This window comes from Neomonachus schauinslandi, chromosome 14 (genome assembly GCF_002201575.2).
Source record: "Neomonachus schauinslandi chromosome 14, ASM220157v2, whole genome shotgun sequence".
Taxonomy (NCBI): domain Eukaryota; kingdom Metazoa; phylum Chordata; class Mammalia; order Carnivora; family Phocidae; genus Neomonachus; species Neomonachus schauinslandi.
This window is the reverse complement of record NC_058416.1, coordinates 63,527,336-63,554,526: the sequence shown is the minus strand read 5'-3', so window position 1 is coordinate 63,554,526 and position 27,191 is coordinate 63,527,336. Positions and strand designations below refer to the sequence as shown.

Genomic DNA, 27,191 nt, shown 5'->3' with positions numbered 1-27,191 from the left:
ACTAAGGAGGTATAAGATCTCTTGTAGGAAAGCTATAAGACATTGATGAAAGATTCCTAAACAGATACAAATAAGTGGAAAGATACCCCATATTCATGGATTGGAAGAATGAATATTGTTAAAATGTCAATACTACTGAAAGCCATCTATGACTTAATGCAATCCCTATCAAGATTCCAATGGAATTTTTTACAGAAATAGATAAAACACTCCTAAAATGTATATGGAATCACAAAAAACCCCAAATAGCCAAAGAAGTCCTGAGGAAGAAGAACAAAGCAGGAGGCACCACACTTCCTTATTTCAAGCTATACTATAAATCTATAGTCATCAAAACAGTATGATAACAATCCGTCTTTTCTGTTTATTTTATCTACATGAAAAGACGATGTTCATCAAACCTATTGTGGTAATCACTTCATAATATATATAAATCCTACGACCATGCTGTATGCCTTAAACTTATACAGTGATGTATGTCAAATATTTTTCATTAAAACTGAGGGAAAAAAAAATCATGCTGTATATGCCTTCTACACAAAACCTACAGAGAAAAGTAGAACTAACATTTCTTAATCGCCTTCTGATTTCCAGGCCTGGGCAGACCCTTGTACACATCACTTCATCAATATTCACCACGGCTCTCCCATTTTGAAGACAAAGAGCAAAGAAATTAAAAAACATAAACCGAAGTCTCTCAAAAATAAGAGATAAACTGGGTCCCTGAGAAACACTGAGTATGAACAGAAATAGAAATCTCTAATTTCTTCAAAAGTGAAAGCTACTTTCTACATTAACCATGTTAATTAACTTTAACCATCAGGGATAAAGCTACTTTTGAATTTTGTAAATAAATAAAAGCAAAGCCATCATTTTTTTCTCAAGCAAAAACTAAATATTTGCCAACACCACAAGTAAGGAACCACATGTACTGTAGCCTCCTTAGTTTCTCGCTGAACTTGACATTCACTAACTGGGGACAAGGTACCACAGAGCAGCACAGTGGGACTGCTGTGGGCGCCCGGACACCGAGAGTGACCTCTCTGGGAAATAATTACCCCATACATTGCATAGCAGGCGGCCCCATCTGTGGCTTCAAGTTCAGGAAAAGCCTAAACAAGTTTTACTTTTTCTTGGTGCACAAGGAAACGAAATGCAAGGGTTACAGGAGACAGAGCAGAAACGAGACTGAACAGAGATTTCCTGAAAGCAGTGTGATCAGCAGTGTTAGAGCCTGAGGGTATCTGGGCCACGCAAACCCATCCCTAGCAGGGAGACACAGTCACAGCTGATCACTATGGTCCAGTGCAGCAAGTGCAAGGAAGCAAGTTTGCATAGAGTAATTCTTCTGTGCTTCACAGAAGGAAACATGGAAGGTTCCAGAAGGAGGTGCATGTGCTGGGTTTGGAGGAAAGAGTAGGAGCCAGTGGGATGAGGAAGTAGGACCTTTCCCGTGAAGGAAACAGCACAAGGGGCAGAGTAGCTCAGTGTTCTCAGGGAACAGCAGCTGAGGTGCCAGATAAGCTACACTGTCAGATATGGGGAAGTCAGTTTGAATAAGAAAACTATTTTATGTATGTTAATATGATGTCTACAACAATAAAATCAGGTGCTTTTAAATACACGCCCCACAGGGCCCAACATTTGGTGAGTATTCTCCTATTTAATACATGACTCCTCTCGGAGACAAGCACTATTCTGGTCCCTATTTTGTAGTTAGGGAAACCCAAGCACAGAGCATGAGGTAACGTGGTGCCCAGATGCTCTGTCTAGAAAGTAATGGGGCCAAGATTCAATCCCGAGGTGTTGGACTCCAGAGAATGAGTTTGCAAGCTTTAGCACAATCCTCTCAATATCTATCATAAGAGAATGGAGCCCCACTTTGTCCTTGATCACCAGGATAGCACTGGGGCAGAAAGGTCCTGCCCTGTTGCAGCGTGGATGCAGGGGGGCTGCTCTTGCATGTATGAACCTGATAGAATGAGACGACAGCACTCTCAGGTCAGCCACTGTCTAGTCCCCACAGAGAAGAGAGCAGATTTTCCATGAAGACGGAAAGGAGAGCCTTCCTGGGAGGTGCTCTCAATAAGCAAAAGGTGAGAAATTTGGTCCACAACATTTCATCAAGGCTGAAATTCTGGAAAGTGAGGTTGGGAAGTTTTAGGGCCCCTAGGGTAGACAGACGTCCTGTGTCAAGGCTTGTCCCCCTGAGCAGAAGCAGGAGCTACTCCACACACAAGGCCAGGTGTCCTGGCTGGGTAGGGCACCCCATTTCTGAGGGACCCTGGGTCCACAATGCACCCCCTTGTGGTCCTAAGTGACCATAAGTTTATGGCAAACTGCCCAACTGGACTCAGGGGTTCTATTGATTTTGCACCTATTTGTGGAAAGCCGATTTCTCTTCTGGCTTCTATTTTTCATCTTTCAGATAAGCGCAGGTGAGCCCTGCTTGAGACATAAGAACAAGGCACATCACTAAGAATCTTTTCAGAATGAAACCCACAGTTTGGTTATCATTGTATCACCTACCAACTCTATAATTCTATAGATATCTGCCAGTGCCATCTTTTAACAAAAAGGTAAAGGAAAAGTGTTAACTTCTTTGGGCGAATTTTCATTCCTTACCATGAAAATGTCCTGCTTTACATTTAGTCCCCCCACTGGACTGCTTTCAGATGAAATTCTTGCCAACTAGTCTCCATTAAAGACAATTTAGTCTTTTTTGTAACGAAACCTTAGATTACTCCAACAAAGTGCAGGCGTAACAGCAATCTGGGGCTGGGGTGAAAAGCACGTTCCTTTAAATCACCTGAATGACAGACAGCTTATAAAGCAAACTGCAGCAGACCTAACAGAAAAACTGATTGCATTGTTCCATTTTTCTAAAGGACCCACTGGCTTCCCCAAATCAGAAGAAAGACATACAGCATTGAGGCCTTTATTATTCCCTATATATTATTGACATTTTTATGACTAGCATTAAGAGAGTGTAAATATAATAAATGAGATTGTACTCTTAATGCTTGTTTTATAACATCTTTCACAGAATAGTTAACTCATGATGTTGGAGTTTTAGGTTTTGTTTTTTCTTTTTTACATTGTTTTAACACTGAAATAAACATAAGCTTTTCCTTCACTAAACATAATGTGTTTTCTTATCATCATTATTTACTTAAAAAGGGTAACATAGGGCAAATCGCTGTATATTTATTTTATAGAGAATCCTACTTTCACAGAGAATGGTCCAAAAATCTCTCTCATTCCTTCCCGCCCTTTCATGTTCAAACTTCACATCTTAAAGTGAAGAAGGCAGCAAATGAAGAAATTGAATTTGGGCGAACAAGTCCAATGTCTGCAGTTAACTCCTGCAAATGTTCTTGGAAAGTTCAGGAGTTGGAACGAAAGCCAGTTGAAGATCAGAATAGACAATTTATAAGAATGACCTACTCATCCCAATGCGTAACATACACAAAATGTCCATTAATAGCGTTTCAAGTGTCTCCATTATAATTAAGAAAACGATTGGCATTTTAGTCTCCTGTCACATCTTCCACCCTGGCCTACATCAGAACTTTTACCTGTTTTATCGAGATAACTCAAGATTAACAGACAAAGAACCCACTTCTTGTCAGGATTGTTTTTAGCGGAGTTCAACTCAAAATTACTTTTGGTATCACCTTCACAAGGAAACATGGTCAGTGGTGTGCTGCCAAACTGTTATAACGGATTTTTAATTCATGCCACTAATAAGTAGAAGTTTATAGCATCCAAACGCATTTTATAGCCTTTCAAGGTGCCTGCCATTCATGACGATACAGAACAAATCAGGTCCACCTGCTCTCGGCCCCAACCCTTCTGCACCAGCATACCTTCTGCACTTTTAACGCAGAAAACCTGCGGGACGCAAATTGTCCAAGACTCAGAGCTTCATAAACGTGGCCAGCGCTACAGGTAGGAAAACAGGTGAGGATAAGCACAGGTGTAACTGGAGAACTCTGAACATGAGCCCACCACCTTTAATCTTGCTTCATGTCTTTCAAAATATGAGGTGTTTGCTGTCTATAGAAATTCCCTTGAAAATACAAAACCTTTGGTAGAGATTACACACTGCATTAGCAAAGCCAAATTTTGTTTAGTTCACCATTTTTGTTAGGGACACCTTCCAGAAAAAGCAGTTGTCATAGGGCTCTATTCTATTAAACAAATTACGTTGACTGGTACATTCATGAACTTACATACAGTTATGTGGATTTGTTCTGAAGTTTTATTTTGCTTGACCAACCCTTAGAAAACAGTATGTGCATTATGATTCAAAGTTTGTTTTAAAAAGGCACATATATGCCTAGGAATAATTCTAGAAGAATATAGACTCAGAAATAAACAGTATTTATTTCCAGAGGTTAGGATTACATTTTTAAAAGGTGGTTCTCCTTATCCTTCATTATATTTTTCCAAATAATCATCAACAAGTATGTATTATACTAATGATAAGCAAATCAATTCAATTTTTCTAAAAATAAAGATAATTCTGACCAGAGAGCGCTTTTGAAAGCTTTTGAGAGGAGAAAAATGGCTTGGATTCTTTTAAGAACAACCACATCCAAAGCTGGATATATGCGCTGGAGTCTCTGTGGTTATGAAATTTTTGACAAATACCCACACAAGATGAGTTTCTTTTGCCACTTTCCAGCTTATTTTCCACCAACTAAGAATTTGGGTTTAATAACAATGCACTGGAATTATGCCTTATGAAAAAAACTATTATTTTAGATATGTTAATTTCCAAGCTTTCTAGGACTATGATGCAATGCCTTATTATCACCAAGTGAATGGGGGGAGGATGGGAATCTACAACAAGGCAGTGTATTTATATTTATATTTATATTTATATTTAATTGTTTAGCTCAAACTGTCTATACCCTAATAAGCAATTTAACTTTCAGTGACTTACCTCTATGAGATTATAGTAATGGACCTTTTAAACTGTTTAAATGGATCATCCATAAAATGTAATTATAATTACATGTAATGTGATTATTATTACATGTAATAAATTAGAATTATAATTTTGTTTGTGACAATTTGAGTGAACAATAAATACGGTATGTTATTACCTCATTAGGACTATTATTTTCTACACCATAGGTGGGAAAGCCTTGTTTACCACCTGTTTCGTTACAGCTTATGAGCTAACAATGGTTTTCACATTTTTTGTTTTGTTTTGCTTTTATATTTTTCAGTGGCTGGAAAAAATCAAAAGAAAAATAATATTTCATGAAATGTGAAAATAATATGAAATTCAAACTTCAGTGTCCACAAAGTTTTACTGGAAGAGGACAGCACCATTCTTTTAAGTCTGCCCATGACTGCTTTTGCTAATTACGATGGCTTCTGAAAAGAATTGTGACAAAGTCTAAAATATGTATTAGCTGATCCTTGATACAAAAAGTGTTTTCAAGGTGGTTCTGAATATTATCTGTATTTCCCATCATCAGTCTCCAGATGGCAGAAAAGAGCCTTAAACTGGGGGGAAGGGGGATTATTGGCATGTAGAAGATATTTACATTCCCAATTAAATCACCCCGTGAAAGTCAGCCCTTCCAACAGTGCAAAACATTTTTTCTATGCATGTTCAATAAACCAAAAATTAAACGTCTAAAAGAAACCAAAGGATTCATTTAGTCTAGAACTATTGTCTGTACTGAAATTTAGCATTTATTCACTCCTGCCTAAAATAAATAAATATTACATAAATCTTCACCATTAAAGAGGCTTCTCAGTTATAACCAACACATGAAATTGTAATATATTTAAAGTGTACAATGTGATCATTTGATATATGTGTACATTGTGAAATGATTAGTTCAATCAAGTTAATTAACACACCAATGAACTCACATCATCCCCCCCGCCTTTTTTTTTGGTGAAACTGCTTAAGATCTATTCTCTTAGCAAATTTCAAGTATACAATATAGATACTATTAGCTATAGTGGGCCTGCTACACATTAGATCTTCATAATTTATTCACATCCTAAGTGAGTTTGTATCCTTTTACCAGCCTGTCTCCCTTCCTCCCCACATGTCACCCCCAGCAACCACTTCCCTACTCTGCTTCTATGGGTTGACTCTTTTAAGATTCCATATACAAGCGGACAAGTCTGTCTGACTTATTTCGCTAGCATAATGCCCCCAAATTTCATCACGTTGTCATGAGTGGCAAGATTTCCTTCTTTTTTAAGGCTGAATGATATTTCACTGTGTTTAGATACAGATATATGTATGTATGTACATATACACTGCATCTTTTTTTATCCATTCATCTGTCAACGGGCACTTAGCTTGTTTCCATATTGTGTTTCTTCAGTTTTGATGTGTCTATAACTTTCTTCTCTCTATAGACTGAATTATACTTGTTAAACCTCCAGATTATGCCAACTGGGTTTAGAATTAGTTAGGTTGTACGTGTGTTGAGTACTAACTTGTTTTAGTGGTTTTAGAACTTGAATTTTTTTCTAGCATTGTGTAGTCATAGCTACAAACTAGACAGATTTTATGCATGAATCAATAAAAGCAAGGTGAGGGGTGCCACACACACATTGCTGCTTCATATTTACTATCCCATGAAAACCAGATAAGGATCCCTTGAAAGAATGATGCAAATCTATATCATCAGGATGATAATATTACTTATGTTCTTTTAAATTGCAGGTTTCTCATTTCTCAACAAGTGGACAAAAAGCACCTACACCACTTCCCAGACACATCAGAGGCAAGGAAACTGGCACCGCTTTCATCCCCCTCACATTCTCTCCCGCCATTTCTGTTCCCCTTTATTTTTTCCATAACTTCCGGTTATAAACTTTTCCACAGAGACAGAAACTTAAAACAGGACAATGGATAACCCAATGCCAATCATACATTTTCTTGTATGCCCACACAACAATCATGCACCTGAGAATTAACAATGATTCTATACAATCAGCTAATAACCAATGAATGTTGAAACTTCCCCCATTTAACCTCAAAATGTCTTTTAGAGATTTATGGTTGAACCAGGATGTAATCTAGAATTGGGCTTCACATCTGTTTGCTGGGTTTCCCCAGTTCTCCTTTAAACTGGAACTGTCCCTCCCCTCACTGCCTCTACACACACTTCTTTTTGTGATGCTGAGTTTTCTAGAGATCGGATCATTTGCCTTGTAGAATCCATATTTCGGATTTCTCTGATTGTTTTCCTGTGGAGTCATTATTTTTCTATCCTTTATAAATTACTGTAATCAGGGGTTAGGTCTAAAAGTTTAACAATATGATGCTGTATACTTCATATTACATCACATCACAAGTGTGAAATGTTGAGCTATCCCACTTTGGGTAGTACTAGTTTGATCAACTGGTTGCAGTGTTGATCACCATTACAAAGGTTTGATTTTCCCTTTGCCATTGGCGAATAATCAATGAGGTTATACGTTGTCATTCTGCAAACATCTTTTAGCCCAACAACCTTTTCAAGTAATGGTTTCAGTTTGCAATGAGAATCAGTATTTCATTAAGAACTGAGAAACAGTAATTTTCTAATTCTATTATTCCTTCCCCTTTCATTAGCTGGTGTTATCCTGTAAAGGTGGGTTTTGTCTCATCATGAGAATCACCTAGAACTCCTTCTAAAAAGTCAAAGTAAATGCTGGATTCTTTACCTTTAATTCCCATTTTTCAAAGTAAGGAGTTGGTGTAATGGTTGTCTTCAGTTGAAGCAAATTAGCTCTCTATCTCTCTTTCCCCATGAATTCATGCCTTCTTATTTTTTTATTTTTACAATCAAGTCATTATTATTTTTGATGCTCTATTATTTGGCCCATGAGAGCATCCTCCAGCTGGATGCCTTAACACTTTTTTTTTATTCTTTGATTTAAAATGTTCTTCTGGGATCTCTTTCCACAGCTGAGACCAAACAGCAGCCTCCCCTCTCTCCATGTCCCAGCAGCACCTCTGTCTGAAGAGACCTTCTACTTCCTTCTAGATTTTGTCATTCAATAACTTGAAAGCGCTAGATTGCTTCTCCCATCCCCGCCAAACTTTGCTGAGCGCATTAACTGGCATTGAGAAGAACCCCTGCAAATTCAAACAAGATCATGAAGGAGGCCTAGCTCCCCTTGAAATGTCTTCACCATTTCTCTTACCTCGCATAGTAGTCATTGGGTGGAACCGCTTCTTGAAAGAATTGGAACTGGTATAAATAAAGTCCAATCAAGTGCCCCGCAGTGAAAATAGCCAGCAGAACACAGAGACAGCTGAACAGCAACGGATCGAACGTGCGGCACCAGGACCACCAGGTGCACAGACCCAAAAATACAAAGAAGTACACAGATGAGGTCAAAGATGGCAACATCATACCTAAGGAAGAAGAGATACGGTCATGACAAATTGCACAGAACCAGAAAATCATTTACCACTCAGGAAATGTAACTCTTGGAGATTATGGACATTTCCTTCATATGCTTTCAGGGATGGATCAAATTATTAAAGTATAAATCACATTTTATTTATTAAATCAGAACTTATGCTATTTTTGTTGTGAAAAAATGTCATACATAAAGTGATATTTGTAAATATAAAGAAACACAATATGATGAAGAAATTCTTCCCACGGTGTTTGAGCAGAGTAAATATCTACTTTTCATACAATAGAATTTAGCATATTTGCTTGCCTGTTTCCATCTTTCTACTTCCCCCCCAACTTTTCAGGAGTACTTGTGTGTCCATTCCAACTTTCCCTGATATCATTTTTTTATAATGACTTACTTTTTTTTGGTTAAGTAGGATTCATAACAATATTACGTCTGTGGCAAAGTCTCACTAAAACTTTGCCCTACCCCACAAAATTTGATTTGCACTATTACCACGAGGGGGCACGTAAAGTGAGGTAATTCTTTGACAGGCATTTAAAAACCTTGGCGGGGGGGCATTTTGAAATGACCCTTTGTTAAAATATTGGGATATATTTCTCGAGAAATTCTATTCTCTTTCCCACTTTTTAATTTCCCTCTGGAAAAACAGTCACGTTGTTTCATCTCATGCACTTTCCACGAAGAGGTATGGCCTAAACTTCCCAGCGGCTCTGGGGCAGCGCCAACAGCGGGATGGAAGGAGGGAGAAGATGGAGATAACATTATTATGGAACAAGCGGTCGGCAGCCAAGATTTAAAGGAAGTGAGTGTCTGTGCTGCAAGATTACAATCTGAGGAAGAAAAATAGTATATCCTGGAGAGTTAAATTAAGATTACTAACGACCCAGTGTAAACAGACATGCTTTCAGAAGGCACGCATGTGGCTCCGGAGAGGGACACCAACATTCTCATCAGAGCCCATTGCCCTTCCTGGGCTCTAGGGGAGAAGAGTGGTTTTTCGGATCTACACATAAAACATGACATCACTTAAGACATAGGAAAAGATGGCTTTACGGAGGTTGACAGAAACCAACTATAAACCCAAACGCTACAACTGAACAGGAAAAATGATTTCTGTTGTGTGTGCTGTGTAAATGTGGCCAGTTTTCCAGCAGCTACCGTTATGAGTTTGGTGTCACAGACCGGAATGGTTTCTTCCTGTATTTTCTCCTCAGCCATGTCTTCCAGTATTCGCCAAAGTGCTACCTGTGCTCCCTCCGGAGCCTGAAACGCTCACCTGACGAACCGAGTAAAATCGTCACCACGACCTTTCCCGCGGTGGTGATCATGTTGCCGATAAACTCCTTAAGCTTGGAGGCCACAGAGGCGAGTCTGCGGAACATTTTTAATTTTGTGCTCTCTTCCACCTCGCCTTCAACACCGTCCCCTTCATCTAAATCCTCTTCGTAGATCAGTGCCTCTTCTGGATCTATTTTTTCTCCTCCAGCCTAAATAACGGAGAAACACAAAACACTGCAGTCCAGAACTCTGCCTCCCCACCCAGCAGATTATATGGTTTGTAATTTATGGGTCAGTCAGTGAGGTGAACTTCACAAACCAACAGAAAACTGCAGACAACCACTTATGTCCCCCCAGGTCTCTGACAGTACTTGTGAAAGCCCAAGTCACTTGGATCTTTCCTAAAGAAGTAAACAGGAAACATCACCAATCAAAGGACCCTGAACAGCATGTTGTCTGAGCCACATGAACTCATTTTTTATACACAGAAGAAGAAACTGAAACATCTATCAAAATCTTAACTTTCATCAATCTGGGTTCGGTTCCTCACATTTATGGTCTGCCACCAAGGTGATAGGTAGTTTGATGAGAGTATCTATGGCTTGAACCAAAATGGTGGTTCAATCAGTGCTTATGAAATCCCTTTTCTTTCTGAAGTAAATTCTGTCCATTATTTTAGTGTTTCCTGGCCATGGGAGGGTGAATGGTCTTGGGTTACTTGACTAGATATACAGTTACTTCCTATTTTATCCTTTTAGAGAATGATATACAGATTCAATCCTGAATGCTTCAGCCCATCAGTACTATCATCAGAGATTTGGGGAAGAAACACATGGGCAGAATATATACATATTTCCATGCATTACTTTATTTATTTATTTTTAAACATTTTATTTATTTGACAGAGAGAGACACAGCAAGAGAGGGAACACAAGCAGGAGAAGTGGGAGAGGGAGAAGCAGGCTTCCCGTGGAGCAGGGAGTCTGATGCGGGGCTTGATCCCAGGACCCCGGGATCATGACCTGAGCCAAAGGCAGACGCTTAACGGCTGAGCCACCCAGGCACCCCTATGCATTATTTTAAACTGGGTATACAAGGTGTTTTTGTCTGTTTTGTTTTTAGAGACTACATCAAAAGGTTTTTTGGCTAATTAGTTTTTCCTAGAAGGTTTAGGATTATTTTTTAAAGTTGTTAGAAATAAGCCATCATTTTAAGACAGAAGGTAGTTTCAGATGCATGAGGTTTTATTTACATTTGCCCCTAGGCTAGCAGTCTTCTCTTAAGCCCAATTGAAAATGCACTAGCTGAAGAGCCAGAAGGGTCCTTAGGCCCAGTTCAGACATCTCTTTAAGGTTTAAAGAGTACAGCCCAGCCTTTCCATTTTTCCCCTTTTAAAGGTTTGTTTTTTTTTTTCAGCCCAGCCTCTCCATTCTCCTATTTTAAAGGTTTTTTCTTGATACACTTAGTTCAGATATTTAAATAATATTCACTAATGGTAACAACCTCTAACTATGCCCACGTGCACTAAAAGAAGCCAACAAAGGAAGGCTGGTAGGAAGTTCAAGTTAGTCCCGAGTGGCCTGGAGAACTCAGAGATCTTCCCTTTGCCTAGAAGGTACACGCCACTCGTAACTTCAGCTGTCCATTGCTGACACCAAGGGGCCTGGATGCACACTCACCCTCCACACCACACACACAGATTTAATCTCGGGCCTATTCAAGTCTATATACCCAAGTTGGGTTCTATTGTATTCCATCATGACACATTTGCATCTTTTCCTTAAGGAAAAGGGATGTCTCATGCTTATTCATGAAGACTTCTCTGCAGGTTCAGGGCCTAGTGCGTGCTAGTATCTCCTAAGAGATGCAGTGATAAACATGTAGGCAAGTAGAAAATTAACAAGCTGAATATCTCTCAGTAACAAACCCTAGTCAGAGAATTAAAATAGGGTGATGTGACTGTGAGTAGCAGGGTGGCTATTTTAGGTTCTGAGGTCAGGGAGAGCCTCTCTGAGGAGGTGACATTTAAGCCACCATCTGAATGTCACAAAGTCACCAGCCATGTGCAAATCCTCAGCAAGAACATTCCAGATGGAGGGAAGAGCTGGTCAAAGGCACCATGGTAGGTTCAGAAAGAAGACACATGTTCTCTGACATACTTTCTCTTCTACCAATTCACCCTCCCCGTTGTCAGCTGATGAGCCCCCTTCCTACTTCATTGAGAGAAGGGGGGGCTGACCCCAGGCTGGCACATCAGCCTACCAACCTAAAGCTCACCTGTGCAGCAGGTAATCAGGCCCCCCTGTCCTGTGACTGTGGATGAGCTGCATGCCTTGAGACACCAGGGAAAAGGATGGTCCCAGCCATCCTCCCCCCTCTGCCTTACCTCATGCTCCCTCTCCCATATCTCCCCATCAACAAACAAAACATGCCTCACCATCTCCAACCCACACCCCTTCCAACCCATATTTGCCTCTCAAAGTGACTCTCCAAGAGTTGGCTAAAAACATGGCGTCACTTCCCCTACTCCTCATTTCTCTTGAACTCACTCTGAGTCTGATCGCCAATCACTCCACAAAGTGAGGGCTATGACGTGGTCTATTGCACATGGTGATGCCAAGGGAGACCGCAGCGAGGAGGCTACTGCTGTGGTCGAGGAGGAGACAGGAGCTCACGGAGCTGAAGAGAGGTTGGTGTCTCTGCTGTTTGTCTTAAAGGTCAAGTCAGCAGAACTCATCGGTAAATTTGATGTGGAGGGAGGAGGGACAGAGAAGAATCAAAGACAGTTCCTGTATTTTTGTCATTATTGAGGAGATGGGGGTGGGGATAAGCAAGGGGGGAGCACGTTGGGGGTGGAATTCAGTTCTGAGATGCCCTTCAGGCTATGTTGTTGGAGATGTTACAAGAGCAGCCAGCACAGGGATCTGGAGGGCTGGAGGGAGGTGGAAACTGGAGAGGTCTTTCTGAATTTCAGTGGTAGAGTGATGGTTTCTAAAGTCAGGGGTCTGATGAGATTACCTGGAGAGAATACAGAGCTTGCCCACCTCTCAGGCACTACCACACCTGGAACCAGTCTGTCTCTCCAGCCTTACCCTAATCTTTGCCTAGAAGCTCCGCCTGTAGGAAACCACCTGGGGAACCCGAGTCCACAGGCTCTCTTGGCCTTGGGACATGCTTGGAATGTGTCCTTGGCCATAGGATCCCCTCCCAAGCTCTTAAGGCCCCCACGTCCCATACCAGCTCTTCCTTTCCACCTGCTCTGGCACCCCCAAGAGTGTCTGTGGGGACCCATCCAGAGAAGCTATTGCTATGGCACCCACACCGCCATCCACATACAAACTATCTGTTCATGGGGCATGTGTTGCTTAATTTCCCCCTCACAGCAGGGCGACACATAAAAATCCTCCCTGAGGAAGAAAGCTGGGCCCAAACCTTCAGTGACCGTACTTGAGAAAGGAGACCCTGAGAGACAACACAGCTAGAGCCGCCTGGGGAGACCCTGAGAGACAACACAGCTAGAGCCGCCTGGGGAGACCCTGAGAGACAACACAGCTAGAGCCGCCCACGTCCCAGTCAGAAACACACTCCTAACTTTCCTAATAAGTGGCTTATTATTCAGTTATAGAATTGCTGCGGATATAGATTAAATCAAATATAGTACTCTGGTCGAGAACCTTTGTGAGGTTAGACAAACGCATTTCCTTGACTTCTCTTGGGTGGGACTGGGGCCCCCATGACTTTTATAAACATACCACTGTACTTGAGGGTTTTCAGCATTTTTGTACCGGAATCCCTGGGGCCCTCAGTCGGAAACACTTTCTAAACCTGCCACGCTGAGAGGGAGCCGAAAGTGAGCCAGGTTGGCCTCTGTGAGCCCCACTGTCCAGCCTGGGGCCAGAACTGCCATTAGTCACGTCAGGCCTGCTTTTTAACAGGCAGGCTTTCTCCCCCTAAATGATTCGTCTGGTGAAGGATAAACACTGATCCTCTGGAACAGCGTCCACGCGCTCAAATAAGCAGCCTTGCTTGTGGGAGTTGTAATCTCTCCCGGCATTCGAATGCAACCAGACTCTGGCCTTGAAGCTAAGGAGTAGCTATAAAAGAAGATTTATTTATTTATTTATTTATTTATTTATTTAAAGATTTTATTTATTTGAGAGAGAGAGAGAGAGAAACAGCATGAGAGGGGATAGGGTCAGAGGGAGAAGCAGGCTCCCCGCTGAGCCGGGAGCCCGATGTGGGACTCGATCCCAGGACTCCGGGATCATGACCTGAGCCGAAGGCAGTCACTTAACCAACTGAGCCACCCAGGTGCCCATATAAAAGAAGATTTAATTCCCCTGGTTCCAAAGCGATCTTAGAAATTTAAAAGAAAACACTTTACAGTTTAGAAAGGCAAAAAGAAAAAAAATTCCATATTATTTATGGAACTTGTCAACATCTACAACTTATTTGAAGACATGTAAATCCTTTAACTTGCCTTTGCTAAAAGTTCCCCACTTCGAATGTGCCAACATGTATTCCCGTGGCACCTCTGGGAGAGGGTCTGAGCGCCAAGCAGCCTCCGTATCTCACCCCCACAGCTGCCTCCCCACACTCGGCACATGGCAGTCATTCCCACACAATTCGGACAGGGAGGATAGGACAGTTAGTTTTGGTGGAACGCAAACATCCATTTTTCTTTAGCTCCGAGCACTCAAAGATTCAACCTGGGTCGGGGTAAGTCCTGATGATCACCCGGGAATCTTTAAGAGAGCAGGTACCTACCTAGCTTCACCTCAAACTTCCTAAATGAGAAATTCTGGGAGTGAATCTCAGGCCTCCGTATGATCAAAGAGCTGCCCTACGTGATTCTGAAGCAGCCAATCAAGACTCCACGCACAGGCTTCCATCCACAACGCCCGATCAACAGATTCCATGCTCCGCAGACTAGACAAAACTGCAAACATCTTGTTGGAATCATACGCTAGGCAGACTCCCTTAACTGGAAAATACGTTGAAGTAATTTATCTGTGGAACCTCCTTCCAGTTTCAGTCAACCTTTACGTGTTAGGCCAGAACTTCTCATCAGATGAATCCACTTTCTTCTTTGTGGCTAAAACCATGCTATAAAAACATGTCAACAGAGTGTATCAAAGTCACAAACGATCTGGAGGCAAAGGAACATTTTTCTAAAGTGTCATGAGTTGTTTTTTCATTGTTTATTATTAAAAGTTAACAATTTACCTTTGCAGAATGGGTTCATCTCAACAGAAGAGCCCAAGGAAGGAAAAGGCAAGTGCGGTGCCTCACTGCACAAGACAAACGCTATGGGCACCGTGTTGCCTGTGGAAGGGAGTAGAGAGAGCGCCTCATCCGTGTGATGTCACCGTGAGTTATGTAAACCTAACGGGACAGCATCGTACAGATAAACAAATATTTCATTCTACGGCCACACTTGTTTTAGGAAGATTATTTTTCCAAACTTGCAAGAGCAGTGGAGCCTGGCGCCACCATCCACATCCCCATCCCTCCCTGACACTCTCATTCCATAGCTCTGGAATGGGCCCTGCATCAAAACCTTCCAAAAGGTCCCAGGCCAAATTGCCAACTTAGAGATTGCACCAATCTTTGAGAACCACCTGAACATCATTTGAAAAGGAAATGAACAATAATGGAGAGTAGCCAAACTGGACTGACCATTATTTTAAAGGTTTATGTCTTTAGGGTTTATTTTAAAAACTCACCTAATGGCATACCACAAAACCAAGTCAGTATTTAAACACACACACACACACGATACCGTCTACTCAGTTTGTCTCTGGTTAGAGAGATTATTACTGACCCTGAACCATCCATTTTCTCTTATAAGAAACAGCTGAGTTTAGCACTCCTAACTGACATACCCGGTGTTCCCTCTAGAAATACAGAATTCAGGAAGTGATAACAAAGCAGCATTTTGAGGGCACACAACCCTTCCTGTTGCTCCAAAATGTCCTGAAAGATTCAGGACCCATATAATACCTTCGGATGGGCTGCAATGTAAACAAAATGCAAGTCTTTGTTCTTAAAATGTTCAAAGGCTGAGCCCTGCTCTAGCTGCTCTGGAATCCACTCATTCCTTCTCCATCCTCCAGGACAGTTCCTCCCTCCCCTCAGAACTTTTCCTGAGCCTGAGCTCTGCTCTGAGCACTGTGCCAGGTCTAGGGGGGTAATCCGCCCTGGGACCCCAGAAGTCTGCGCTCACTCGGAGGAAATAAACCAAGTGTATATAACTGTTTATAAAGTGAGAATATAAAATCCTAATTATGGGGATTTGGAATGCCCAATTCCAGTTATTCCCAAAGCAAACATGATGAGAAAAAAAAAGGACAAATGTCCCAGAAAGCAAAGCAAAAAAAAAAAAAAAAAAAAAAAGAACAGTCTATGTTAGACCTTCCTTTTTGCCCATCCTGGTACCTAGTAGGTACTGAATAAATAAGCGTGCCCATGGATAAATACGCATGCTTCTCTGAAGTCACAGCAAGGAGAGATCACTGAAGACAGATGTATGGGTTTCCCTGGCCCTGCCAAGTCCTCTGATAGTTAGGGGGAGAAGCAGCTCTTTGCAGATAATCCTGGCCCAGGGCTGACTCCTTATGGTTTGTTGCTTTAGTTTTATACCTTAGGTTGCTTTGTGCAAGCCTCCATATTAATCAATTAACCATTTAACTTGATTAAGTATATAAGTATTACTATGTGTCCAATCTCAGGTTACTTTGCTAACTTAAGGTTTGCTGCAACAGAGAACAAGACAGCTTATACTTTAGTGAGGGAGATAGCAAATAACAACAAAAAGCGGTATGTAGAATAATTACAGAGTGGGATAAATGTTATGGATATAACAAGACAAAGACTAGGGAATAATCCGGGCGGGTGGGAAAGAGGTCACCTGATGATGGAGGAAGAACTAGCCGTGAATGAGCAGGGAGTGAACTCTAGGAAGACGGGAGAGAGCTAGTTGGTTCTGGGCACAGAGAAGCACAGAGAGGGAGTGGGCCAGAGCCCAGGATGAGGGTATGGAGGCAGGAAGTGCCATGGCCCTCAGGGTTAGGAGCCTGAATTTTGTTCTCATTTAATGAGACTCCAATGAGGTGTTTTAGCTAAGGAAGTGACATAGTCTGATTTATAATTTTACAAGGATAATGCGGATATAAAATTTATAATTTTACAAGGAAGTGACATAGTTTGATTTATAATTTTACAAGGGCAATCTGGATAAGGCAGAGAGTGTGGTAGCAGTGGAATAGAGGAAGAACAGAGGATGGAGGCGGGGAGACCCAGCTGCAGGTTATTTCTCGGTCTGGTTGAGAGGTGGGATGAGGACTGTGGCAGGAGAGACAGAGAAAGGCAACCAGATGTTAGAGAAAATGTCGAGGAGCACCCATAGGACTTGTTGATGATAATGGATAAGGAGTCCAAGGAATCAAGGGTCTTACCAGGGCTCGGGGCTCTAGCAACTGAGTGAACGGCGATCCTGTGAACTTGGGTGGGCAGTCAGCAGGAAGGCTGGGTGGAAGGAGGGAAGGGAGATCGAGCTCCTGCCCTCAAACACGCCACCAATACTTTGAAAGAAACATGGGGACTTAAATGACATTAAGTTGGTGACAATTCCATCTCAGTATTTACAGTTGAGAGAAGGAGGAAAGCACGACCAGCCTCAAAGGAGAGGGAGATGCAGACCCTCTGGAGCAGAACCAGGTAGCCGGGGTGGGACACACAGGTTCCTCCCCACCCACTGTGCCTGACCAAGCTACCCTCACTGAAGGGACACTGGGCTCTGCAATCTCCCCAAACAAGTCTCCCTTGTGGGTGTTTTGTTGTTATTTGCAATTCAAATGCACAAGATCACCTGTCAAATATATCAAGGACAGAACAAAATATTCTGAAAATTTCTACAAGTTTGATCTAGACATATTGTTAAGGGTAAAAGTCTACTTCACAGCTTTGATTTTCTTCAAAAAACAAAGCAGAGAATAGGCACACATTGTTAAATGATGTTAAATGAATGAACAAATGGGAGAGAAATGAAGGTGTATTTAATTTGGAATAGTCTTATTTTAATAATGTAAAAATATTTCAGCTGCCTTCATAATTGCTTATTCTTTCCTTTATTTTTACTACTGGTCACATATTCAAGTCCAGGCTGGTCAAAGTTCAGTCAACTAACATATGCCCATAATATAACATCCCTGCCTTTCTATGTGATAAAGTGGGTATGCTCTCCCGGTGTATTTCTCTCAGAGGAAAGGATGAGAGGGACTCCATGGTCTCACCTTGTGTCCTGGGAGATGTAGCTGAAAGACAGTGGGGGATACATTTAGCCATGGATCTAAAGGTAACATGGTCTCCGTGATACTCATCCTGAAGCTCATACTGTAATACTGAGCCTTCCCAAAGCTTTTTGAAGACAACAGGCCAATGATTTTCTCCAGTTAGAAACTTTCTCTTTATTTAAACTAATGGCATCTAAAATCACCACAATTAAAGTTTCCCCCAAACTGTAAATGTGTTTAACCCAGAGAAGACAGACCCAGGGTGCTACATTTTGGGGGACATAGGACAGTAAGTCCTTGCCTCGTTCCTGAGAGTGACCTTGAGAGGCGGCAAAAGCCAGGAAGCTCAAGGCTGGTAGGGCAAGTGGGCGGTTGCCCAGCTTCTTACCCTACTGAACGCTGCCATGTTTCAGATGATCCTGTCTGTGTGCCTGAAAAGACAGGATCTAGAAAACTTAAAACAGGTGATTTTGGACTAAATCTCAGGGGAGATGCTGAATGCCTTATTAGAAGGTGACAGTAAAAAGATTGATTTCTTTCATTCTTTGTTCCTTGCTCTCCAAAAAAAAAAAAAAAAAAAAAGAACAGTAACTTCTAAAACCTCAATGCTGAAACTTGAGGCATGGCCCTGTTGGTGATTTTATGTGCCAGAATGCAGATGCCGTGAGAGCCTAAAGGACATTAGGCATCAGAAAGGAGGGTACAACATAATAAAATAAAATTTAAAAAAAAAGAAAGGAGGGTACAGGTTTTGTGGCTCAGAATGAACTTCCAAATAAAGCAGGATCCAAATGTTGCATACCTGAATTTTTAACAGATGGTGGATGCTTATACTGAGATATTATTTTTATGCTTTGTATTTGATTTGTCAGACTATTTAAGCAGACCAACTCATGACTAAAATTCCTATTTGAGTAAACATTTAGTTGCTCATAAATTTGGATTAATAATATATTAGAATACTATTTGCTTCCAAAAGAATAAAGCCTGAAATCGCATTAAATAGCTAGAAAGAGCTAGTAGTACAGAAATATACAAGATACAGCAGTTTGGTGAAATTACAAAGCATTTCATTGCACAGGTGACCTTTTCCTACACGACTTAATTTTCATAACGTGACTCATTTTTTTTAAGATTTAAGATTTTTTTAAGATTTAAGATTAACTTTCACCCAGTTATGATTTGTAGATCTGCTTCTCAATTGCAGTGAACAGATAAACAAGACCACAGATGTGTCAGTTGAAAGAGAACCTTTTTTGGCACTTGAGGAATTGGCTCCCTTACTGAGTTCTGTTCTCTGTACAATACAAGATTCTCTGTAACAATGCAAGATCTGGGCAGATCCTCCCACCCACTGACTTTCCCTGGGGCTTTTTGCGGGGGTGGGGGGGGGAATCCAGGGATTTGTGATGCCCTTTAAAACAGCAAACTTGAGCCTCATTATCAAGTTGAGCAAGATTAGGAAAGACTCTTGAGTCTTCTTCAGGGATTAGTTGCTAGTTTAAAACAATGCCGGATTTGAAAAGAAATTCTTGCAGGCACCAATGGATTAATCTTGCCATTTCTCCATTGAGATAAATTAAAGAAGAAACAATGCCAGCAAACACTATTCTTTCAAAGGATCCTCAAAAACCAAACATTCTACAGTGCAAATGTCAAGATTTATAAAAGGGAGGAAATATGTTGGGACCTTCCAAAACAAAATAAATTCTCCTACTTATTTTGGCCATGTGCTTCTATTCTTTTCAGACTCAAGCCAGATTGTTCACATGTAAGAAATATTTCCTTGTGGATTCATCTCAGAAGATTCACACACCAGCCTGCTCCTCCCGGGCCACCTGGGGGGCTGGAATGTACTAAGAGAATGGAAATTAAGATCTAAATGAGGCCAAAACAAATCTAAAGGGGAAGAAATTCAACCTCATAATAATGATATTTAGGATTTTTCTTTCTTTCTTTTTTTTTTTTAAAGATTTTATTTATTTATTTGAGAGAGAGAGAATGAGAGAGAGCACATGAGAGGGGGGAGGGCCAGAGGGAGAAGCAGGTTCCCTGCTGAGCAGGGAGCCCGATGCGGGACTCGATCCAGGGACTCCAGGATCATGACCTGAGCCAAAGGCAGTCGCTTAACCAACTGAGCCACCCAGGCGCCCAATTTAGGATTTTTCAAAGCCCCCAAATAAATAATATTTAGAATGTCTATCATCTTATTGTTATTTTTAAATAATGCCATTAATAATATAAAGAGTACAGATATTTAAACAGGTTTCAAATGGAAGAGAAGTACCCTAAGTTTATCTTTGACAACTGTGTGAAATCCAAAAGGAAACATGATTTTAGAACTAATCCATTTGATGGTTCTGTGTTCTCTTCTTCACCAGATGTGTGACCTTAACATAACCTGAAATCCGCTAACTTCTATCAGTCAGTGTAGGCTTCCCTAGTCCTATGGCAAAAAAGCATCTGTCCTTAGTGACAGAAGTTCTTTTTATAAGAAGCCTTGCCATTCACTTATGGCTATCTGTGACAAAGAGCACAGAAGGAACTCTCTTACTGAGTGGGCTGGCTTCAAACTCACCACCCAACTTTACTTTCTATCATTCTAAGAGGACTCTGAATTTGAAACTGCTCTAGGACCTCTCCAGTTGGAGAAAAGAGAGGTGAGGAGAGCAAGTAGCATCTCATTAAGCACCCCATTGAGTAGGCGCTGTACTAGGTATGTTTTATTTGACATTTCGTTTAGTGTTTACAGCAAATCCATTACGTAGGATTATGACCATCCTCATTTTGCAGAAGAAAGAGAATAAACAAGTTTCTCAACATCTCATAGCCACTGTTAGTAGCTTCGATGTCTGCCTTTAGAGTCTACTCCATTTACAATAAATATCCTTTATCTTCTATTTATAATATGAGGATAACTGAAAAATAATCTTGCCTTTATAAATAATAGTAATGAAAAATCCTAAGTCTGGAGGGTTCATGGGGTTACTTTCACCAAACTTGGACAATTTTGGTGATAATTATCAAAGCCAGATGATTTTCAAAACTATAACTATTATAAATTGAAGTTCAAATATAAAACTGAAAATTAAAATTTTAAGTTTTCCTTTAAAATTGGAAAGCCAACAAGAAGAAAAGGCATTCTCATAGTTTTACCCATTTTTAAGACACTGACAAGTGCTGCATAGTTTGTAGACTTAAATGCAAGATAGGGTTAGTTACTACCCTGCTATAATTGTTTTTTACACCAAGTACTTGTTAACATTTGCCTTAAAAATAGCAGAATATTGATATGCAATGTGATCGATGTGATTGTGTTTTTTACCCATAAATGATTTTCAGCAGTAGTATCATTTCTAGATTGTATAGATCTGTTGAATTATATCCTCACTTTATTGTTCTGTTTTTAATAACTATACAAGGTAATTTGCTGCTTATTTGTGAGGCACATAGGTCACTTGCCATAACTGAGACTTGTCTTCCTTGAGGCCTTTGTGATTACCATTCTCAAAGTAAGTGATTTCAATTAACTTCAGTTTTGCAGGTTAACGTTCTTGCCAAAACTTCTGAATAAGAACATTTGGTAGCTGTGTCTTGGGTCAACTGTCCAGAGTAAGTCTTTTTCGTAATTTTCTCTTTGTAAATTTCATCTTTCAATTACCAAACCAGTTACTTTGTAAATCAATGTCACTGAAACTCATATAACAAAGTAGAGTCATTAGAATGGATCAGTGTTCAGAAACAGGTCCGGGGACAGGGATGAGCTGTCTAACTTGCTCTCATACACCGAATGAGATCTGACGTGCTCCCTGATCCTCCTGAAACTCTTTCTGCTAAAACACATAGCTAAAAATTAACATACATTTTCCTCATTATCGTTACCTTTTCCAATTCTTTTTTTTTTTTTTTTAAAGATTTTATTTATTTATTTGACAGAGAGAGCACAAGTAGGCAGAGTGACAGGCAGATGGAGAGGGAGAAACAGGCTCTCCGCCGAGCAGGGAGCTGGACGTGGGGCTCGATCCCAAGACCCCAGGATCATGACCCGAGCCGAAAGCAGCCGCTTAACCGACTGAGCCACCCAGGCGCCCCACCTTTTCCAATTCTTACACTTTCCCAAAGGTATATATTTTTTCTCTGGAATGCTTTAAAATAACTTGATCAAAACATGCTAACACAAGTCCACTCTGAAGAGCAAGGTGCACGGACCAGAAAGCTTCCCTTCAGGGAGGAATTACTTTTTTTCTCCCCAAACTACCAGGTGTTACTTCTTCTCTAAATATTTTGTAATAACTAAGGTATCTAGACAATGGGCCATAATATTATGAATCTAGAAGGTTAACCATCTGAGATAATATTAGATGAGAGTGAAAAGAACATTGGGTCAGGATGAATGCCTCACGAAGGGCAGCCCTCATGTTCCTTGAACTGGCTCCTCATGGCCAAGATGTGGATGCGAATGCCTACCCATCAGAACTACACCAGGGGCTGTGCAACGTAACTGAAGCCAAGCACCCCAAAGCTTAAGTGCTTTGCACATTTCACTCTTACACAACTTATTAGAAGGTTCAAGTCCCTCAGAAATCAAAGAAGGAGGATAGATGCATGAAATCAGATTTACCAATTCTTCATTTTCAAACTCCGAGTTATACTGTGCTGCTTCTTCTGTCACTGGTTTCTGAACAATGTTTCTGCAGACGAGCCAGATGGTCAGACTAGCAATGAACATCCCGATATCAGGCACGAACACTCTGATCCCATTGCCAGCATCAGCTCCCTTTAAGCTACGGAGGGAAAAAAAAAAAAGGGATGGGGAGGAAATTTAGTTGTTTTCTCTTTCTATGGTGACACTATCTCCAAGTATGTCTGTATCTCCTTAATGAATTTTAAAAAAGCAATACTCAATTTCTGCTTACAAGGCCCAGGAAAGCTTTTCATCGACCTCAGAGTCTTATGTAATCTGCTAAGATTCAGGAAGGCACCAGGGTTTCACTGGAGTTTCAGAAATATTATAAAGACTCCTAAACCAAGTCTCACTTCTAAAACATGCTAATGAACTATATTGTTTTTAAATAAGCCACGTGCACAGTACAGACCCAGGTGTCAGCAATCTAGCTGAAGCAGTTAAAAAAACTATAGACACGTCTATGGTGAGCGCTGTGAATTGTGCAAGACTGTTGAATCATAGATCTGTACCTCTGAAGCAAATAATACAGTATATGTTTAAAAAAAAAAAAAAGAAGAGGAGAGCAGGAGGGGAAGAATGAAGGGGGGGAAATCGGAGGGGGAGATGAACCATGAGAGACTATGGACTCTGAAAAACAAACTGAGGGTTCTAGAGGGGAGGGGTGTGGGAGGATGGGTTAGCCTGGTGATGGGTATTAAAGAGGGCACGTTTTGCATGGAGCACTGGGTGTTATGCACAAACAATGAATCATGGAACACTACATCAAAAACTAATGATGTAATGTATGGCGATTAACATAACATAATAAAAAAAAACTAGACACGTACTAGCAGTCAGAAGATATTGTACTTTGGATGTAAATCAAAGCTGGAGGGAAAACAGAGAAAATGTTACAGCAATCCTTGAAGGCAGGACCTCTTCATTATTTTGAATATGTAGTTGATTTTGTTTTCCATACTGTTCTAAGAAAGGCAGACCTGATAGGTTTCTGCTTTTAATCTTGGAGAATGGACAGTGAACTTAGAATTGGAAGGATGGGTTCAAGTGTAAGCCCGACACTGACAAGCGGCATTCCACTGGGGGGCTTCCCATGGCCATATGTTCCTCCTCCGTGTCAAAGAGATCCTATTCTTTGCCTTCTTTATCTCATTTGAGTCAAATGCAAGTGACTCAATGTTTATGAGAGATAAAACCTGTTCAGGGACTAAGCGTGTGTGTGATCAAATACACACTGGATTCATTTACATTGTATATATTATATATTTTGACAAAAACATAAAATATAATAAACAGCAAGATCCCCATTGCCTAGATATAACCACTGTTAACATTTGATAAATTAAAGCATTGTTAATGATATCTACCACTAACTGAGCAATTGCTCTGTGTTAAGACTTTGGTACATATTCTTTCTTTTTTTTTTTAAGATTTTATTTATTTATTTGACAGAAAGAGACAGTGAGAGAAGGGACACAAGCAGGGGGAGTGGGAGAGGGAGAAGCAGGCTTCCCGCGGAGCAGGGAGCCCGATGCAGGGCTCGATCCCAGGACCCCGGGACCATGACCTGAGCCGAAGGCAGACGCTTAACGACTGAGCCACCCAGGCGTCCCAGTACATATTATTTCAGCCAACCAACTACCATATAGAGTTAGGTATTATTATTTATCCTCCTTTTACATTAAAAAAATCACAACTTCGGCTCCAAAAGGTAAAATTATTTCCCTGAAGTCACACAGATAGAGAGAGAGCAGAAGTATACTCAAGCTCCCTTTAGGTCCAAATTTTATGCTCTCGACCACGGCATTCTCATGTATGTACCTGCCTGGTTTTTCTTTCCAAGCTTCCTCGGTACCTTGACACACACATTGAGGGTTTACAATGCTAAGCTCATACGTTACCTATTGTTTTGAAAATGATTAGTTCATTTAATATATCACTAATATGTTTATGACTCACTGATGATTTTTAAACATCACCAGGTTCACGATCAGATAGCATGTAACTGGTTTATTGGGGGGGGGGCAGAGCAAGATGGCGGAGGAGTAGGAGACCTGGATTTCCTCTCCTCTCAGGAATTCAGCTGGATAGGGATCAAACCATTCTGAACACCTACAAACTCAGCAGGAGATCGAAGAAAAGAAGAGCAACAACTCTCTCATCAGAAAAGCGACCACTTTCTGGAAGGTAGGACATGTGGAGAAGTGAATCCGAGGCGATATTTGGGAGGACAGACAGCGGGGGAGGGGCCTCCATTGGCCGCTTCTGGCAAGTGATAGAGCCGCGGAGCACAAAATCGGAACTTTTAAAAGTCTGCTCCGCCGAGGGACGTCACTCTGGTGGCTAAGTGGGGGGTGGAACCCTCTGGGACAGTGTGGTCTCAGGACCCTCAGGGTCACAGAAAGACTGGGGGTGCCTGAGTGCGGCAGAGCTCCCAGGTATTGGAGCAGGGAAGCCGGCTGCAGAGGCGGAGCCCAGGCGCGGGCTCTCAGCTCAGGGTTGCCATAAACTGTGATCCGCGGCACAGTCGGGCCCCTGCTCCTCCAGCAGGGACCCAACAAGCGGCAGATCCCAGGAGACTCACCTTCTTCCCCCTGGAGGAGCCGCGCGGGAGTGCACCGCAGGGATCTGCTGGGTTTGGAGACTCCACACGGGGTCAGGTGCCACAGATAGAAATGTGCGGTCACAGGCTGGGTGAGCACGGCGTGCGGCCGGAGACTGGGGAGACGGGAGTGAATGACGGCTTTTCTCTGGGGGTTCACTGAGGAGCGGGGCCCCGAGTTCTCGGCTCCTCCGGGGTGGAGATTGGGAGGCCGCCATTTTCACTCTCCGCCTCCAAAGCTGCACGGAAAGCTCGCAGGGAACAAAACCTCTGGAGAGCAACCTGAGCAGATTACTTAGCCTGGACCAGGCAAGGGCGGGGCACTTCCGCCTCCGGCAAAGACATTTGGAAACCACGGCAACAGGCCCCTCCCCAGAAGATCAGCGAGAACAGCCAGCCAAGACCAAGTTTACCGATCAATGAGAACGGCAGAACTCCAGCGCTAGGGGAATACTGCACCTAGAATTCATGGCTTTTTTACCATGATTCTTTAGTCTTTCAAAGTTAAGTGTTTTTTTTTTTAACTGTCTTTTTTTCTTTTTTCTTTTTTTTTTTGAATTTTTCTTTTTCCCTTTTTCAACCAACATTTTATCAATCCCTTTTTTAAAAAACATTTTTATTTTTCATTTTTAGAGTCATATTCTATCCCTTCCTAGTAGTTACCTGTATTTTTGGCATATTTATATAAGTTGTTCTCTCTTTAAAATTTTGAGATAGTTTCTTCTAACAGATCAAAATATACCCTAAATCTCTAGTATATGGTTTTTTCTACTCCCCTGCCTGATCACATTCTCTCCCTTTTTTTTCTTTTTTCTTTTTTTTAAATCCTCTTCTTTCTTTTTTCAAACAACTTCTTATCAATTCCTTTTATAAAATTTTTTATAATTTTCATCTTTACAGTCGTATTCCATCCCTTCATCATATCAACCCTTATTTTTGTACATATATAAATTTTTCTTTCTTTAAAATTTTGGGAGGCACTTTCTTCTAACAGACCAAAATACACCCCAAATCTAGTGTGTGGCACTGATCTATATACCAGCCTGATCATATTTGATCACATTCTGGTTTTGGTTGTTGTTGTTGTTGTTGTTTTGTTTGTTTTTATCTTTATCTTTTTCTTTTTTCTCTCTTTCCCTTTCTTTCCCCACTGCTTCAGGTCTTTTCTGATTTGTTTAGAGTATATTTTCTGGGGACGTTGTTACTCTGCTAGCATTTTGTTCTCTTATTAATCTATTCTCCTCTGCACAAAATGACAAGACAGAAAAAATCACCTCAACATAAAGAACAAGAGGTAGTACCGACTGCCAGGGACCTACTCAATATGGACATTAGTACGATGTCAGATCTAGAGTTCAGAATCAGCACTTTAAAGATACTAGCTGGGCTTGAAAAAAATATGGAAGTTATTAGAGAAACCCTTTCTGGAGAAGTAAAAGAACGAAAATCTAACCAAGTCGAAATCAAAAAGGCTATTAATGAGGTGCAATCAAAAATGGGGGCACTAACTGCTAGGATAAATGAGGCAGAAGAAAGAATCAGTGATATAGAAGACCAAATGATGGAAAATAAAGAAGCTGAGAAAAAGAGAGGTAAACAACTACTGGATCACGAGGGCAGAATTCGAGAGATAAGCGATACCATAAGACGAAACAACATTAGAATAATTGGGATCCCAGAAGAAGAAGAAAGAGAGAGAGGGGCAGAAGGTATAATGGAACAAATTATAGCAGAGAACTTCCCTAATTTGGGGAAGGAAACAGGCATCAAGATCCAGGAAGCACAGAGAACCCCTCTCAAAATCAATAAAAATAGGTCAATACCCCAACATCTAATAGTAAAACTTATGAGTCTCACAGACAAAGAGAAAATCCTGAAAGCAGCTCGGGAGAAGAGATATGTAACCTACAAGGGTAGAAACATTAGA

The 27,191-nt window shown here is 41.1% G+C and overlaps 1 protein-coding gene across 1 annotated transcript in view; it reads right to left on the bottom strand.

Moving 5' to 3' along the window:
• PIEZO2 (piezo type mechanosensitive ion channel component 2) overlaps window positions 1-27,191 on the bottom strand; it is a 500,927-nt gene that overhangs the window by 179,424 nt on the left and 294,312 nt on the right. Inside the window, exons 5-7 of the mRNA XM_044921024.1 lie at window positions 22,600-22,762; window positions 9,683-9,893; window positions 8,179-8,392 (exon numbers count right to left, since the gene is read on the bottom strand). Of these exons, the coding sequence (XP_044776959.1) occupies window positions 8,179-8,392; window positions 9,683-9,893; window positions 22,600-22,762 (588 nt within the window). The remainder of the gene's footprint in view (window positions 1-8,178; window positions 8,393-9,682; window positions 9,894-22,599; window positions 22,763-27,191) is intronic.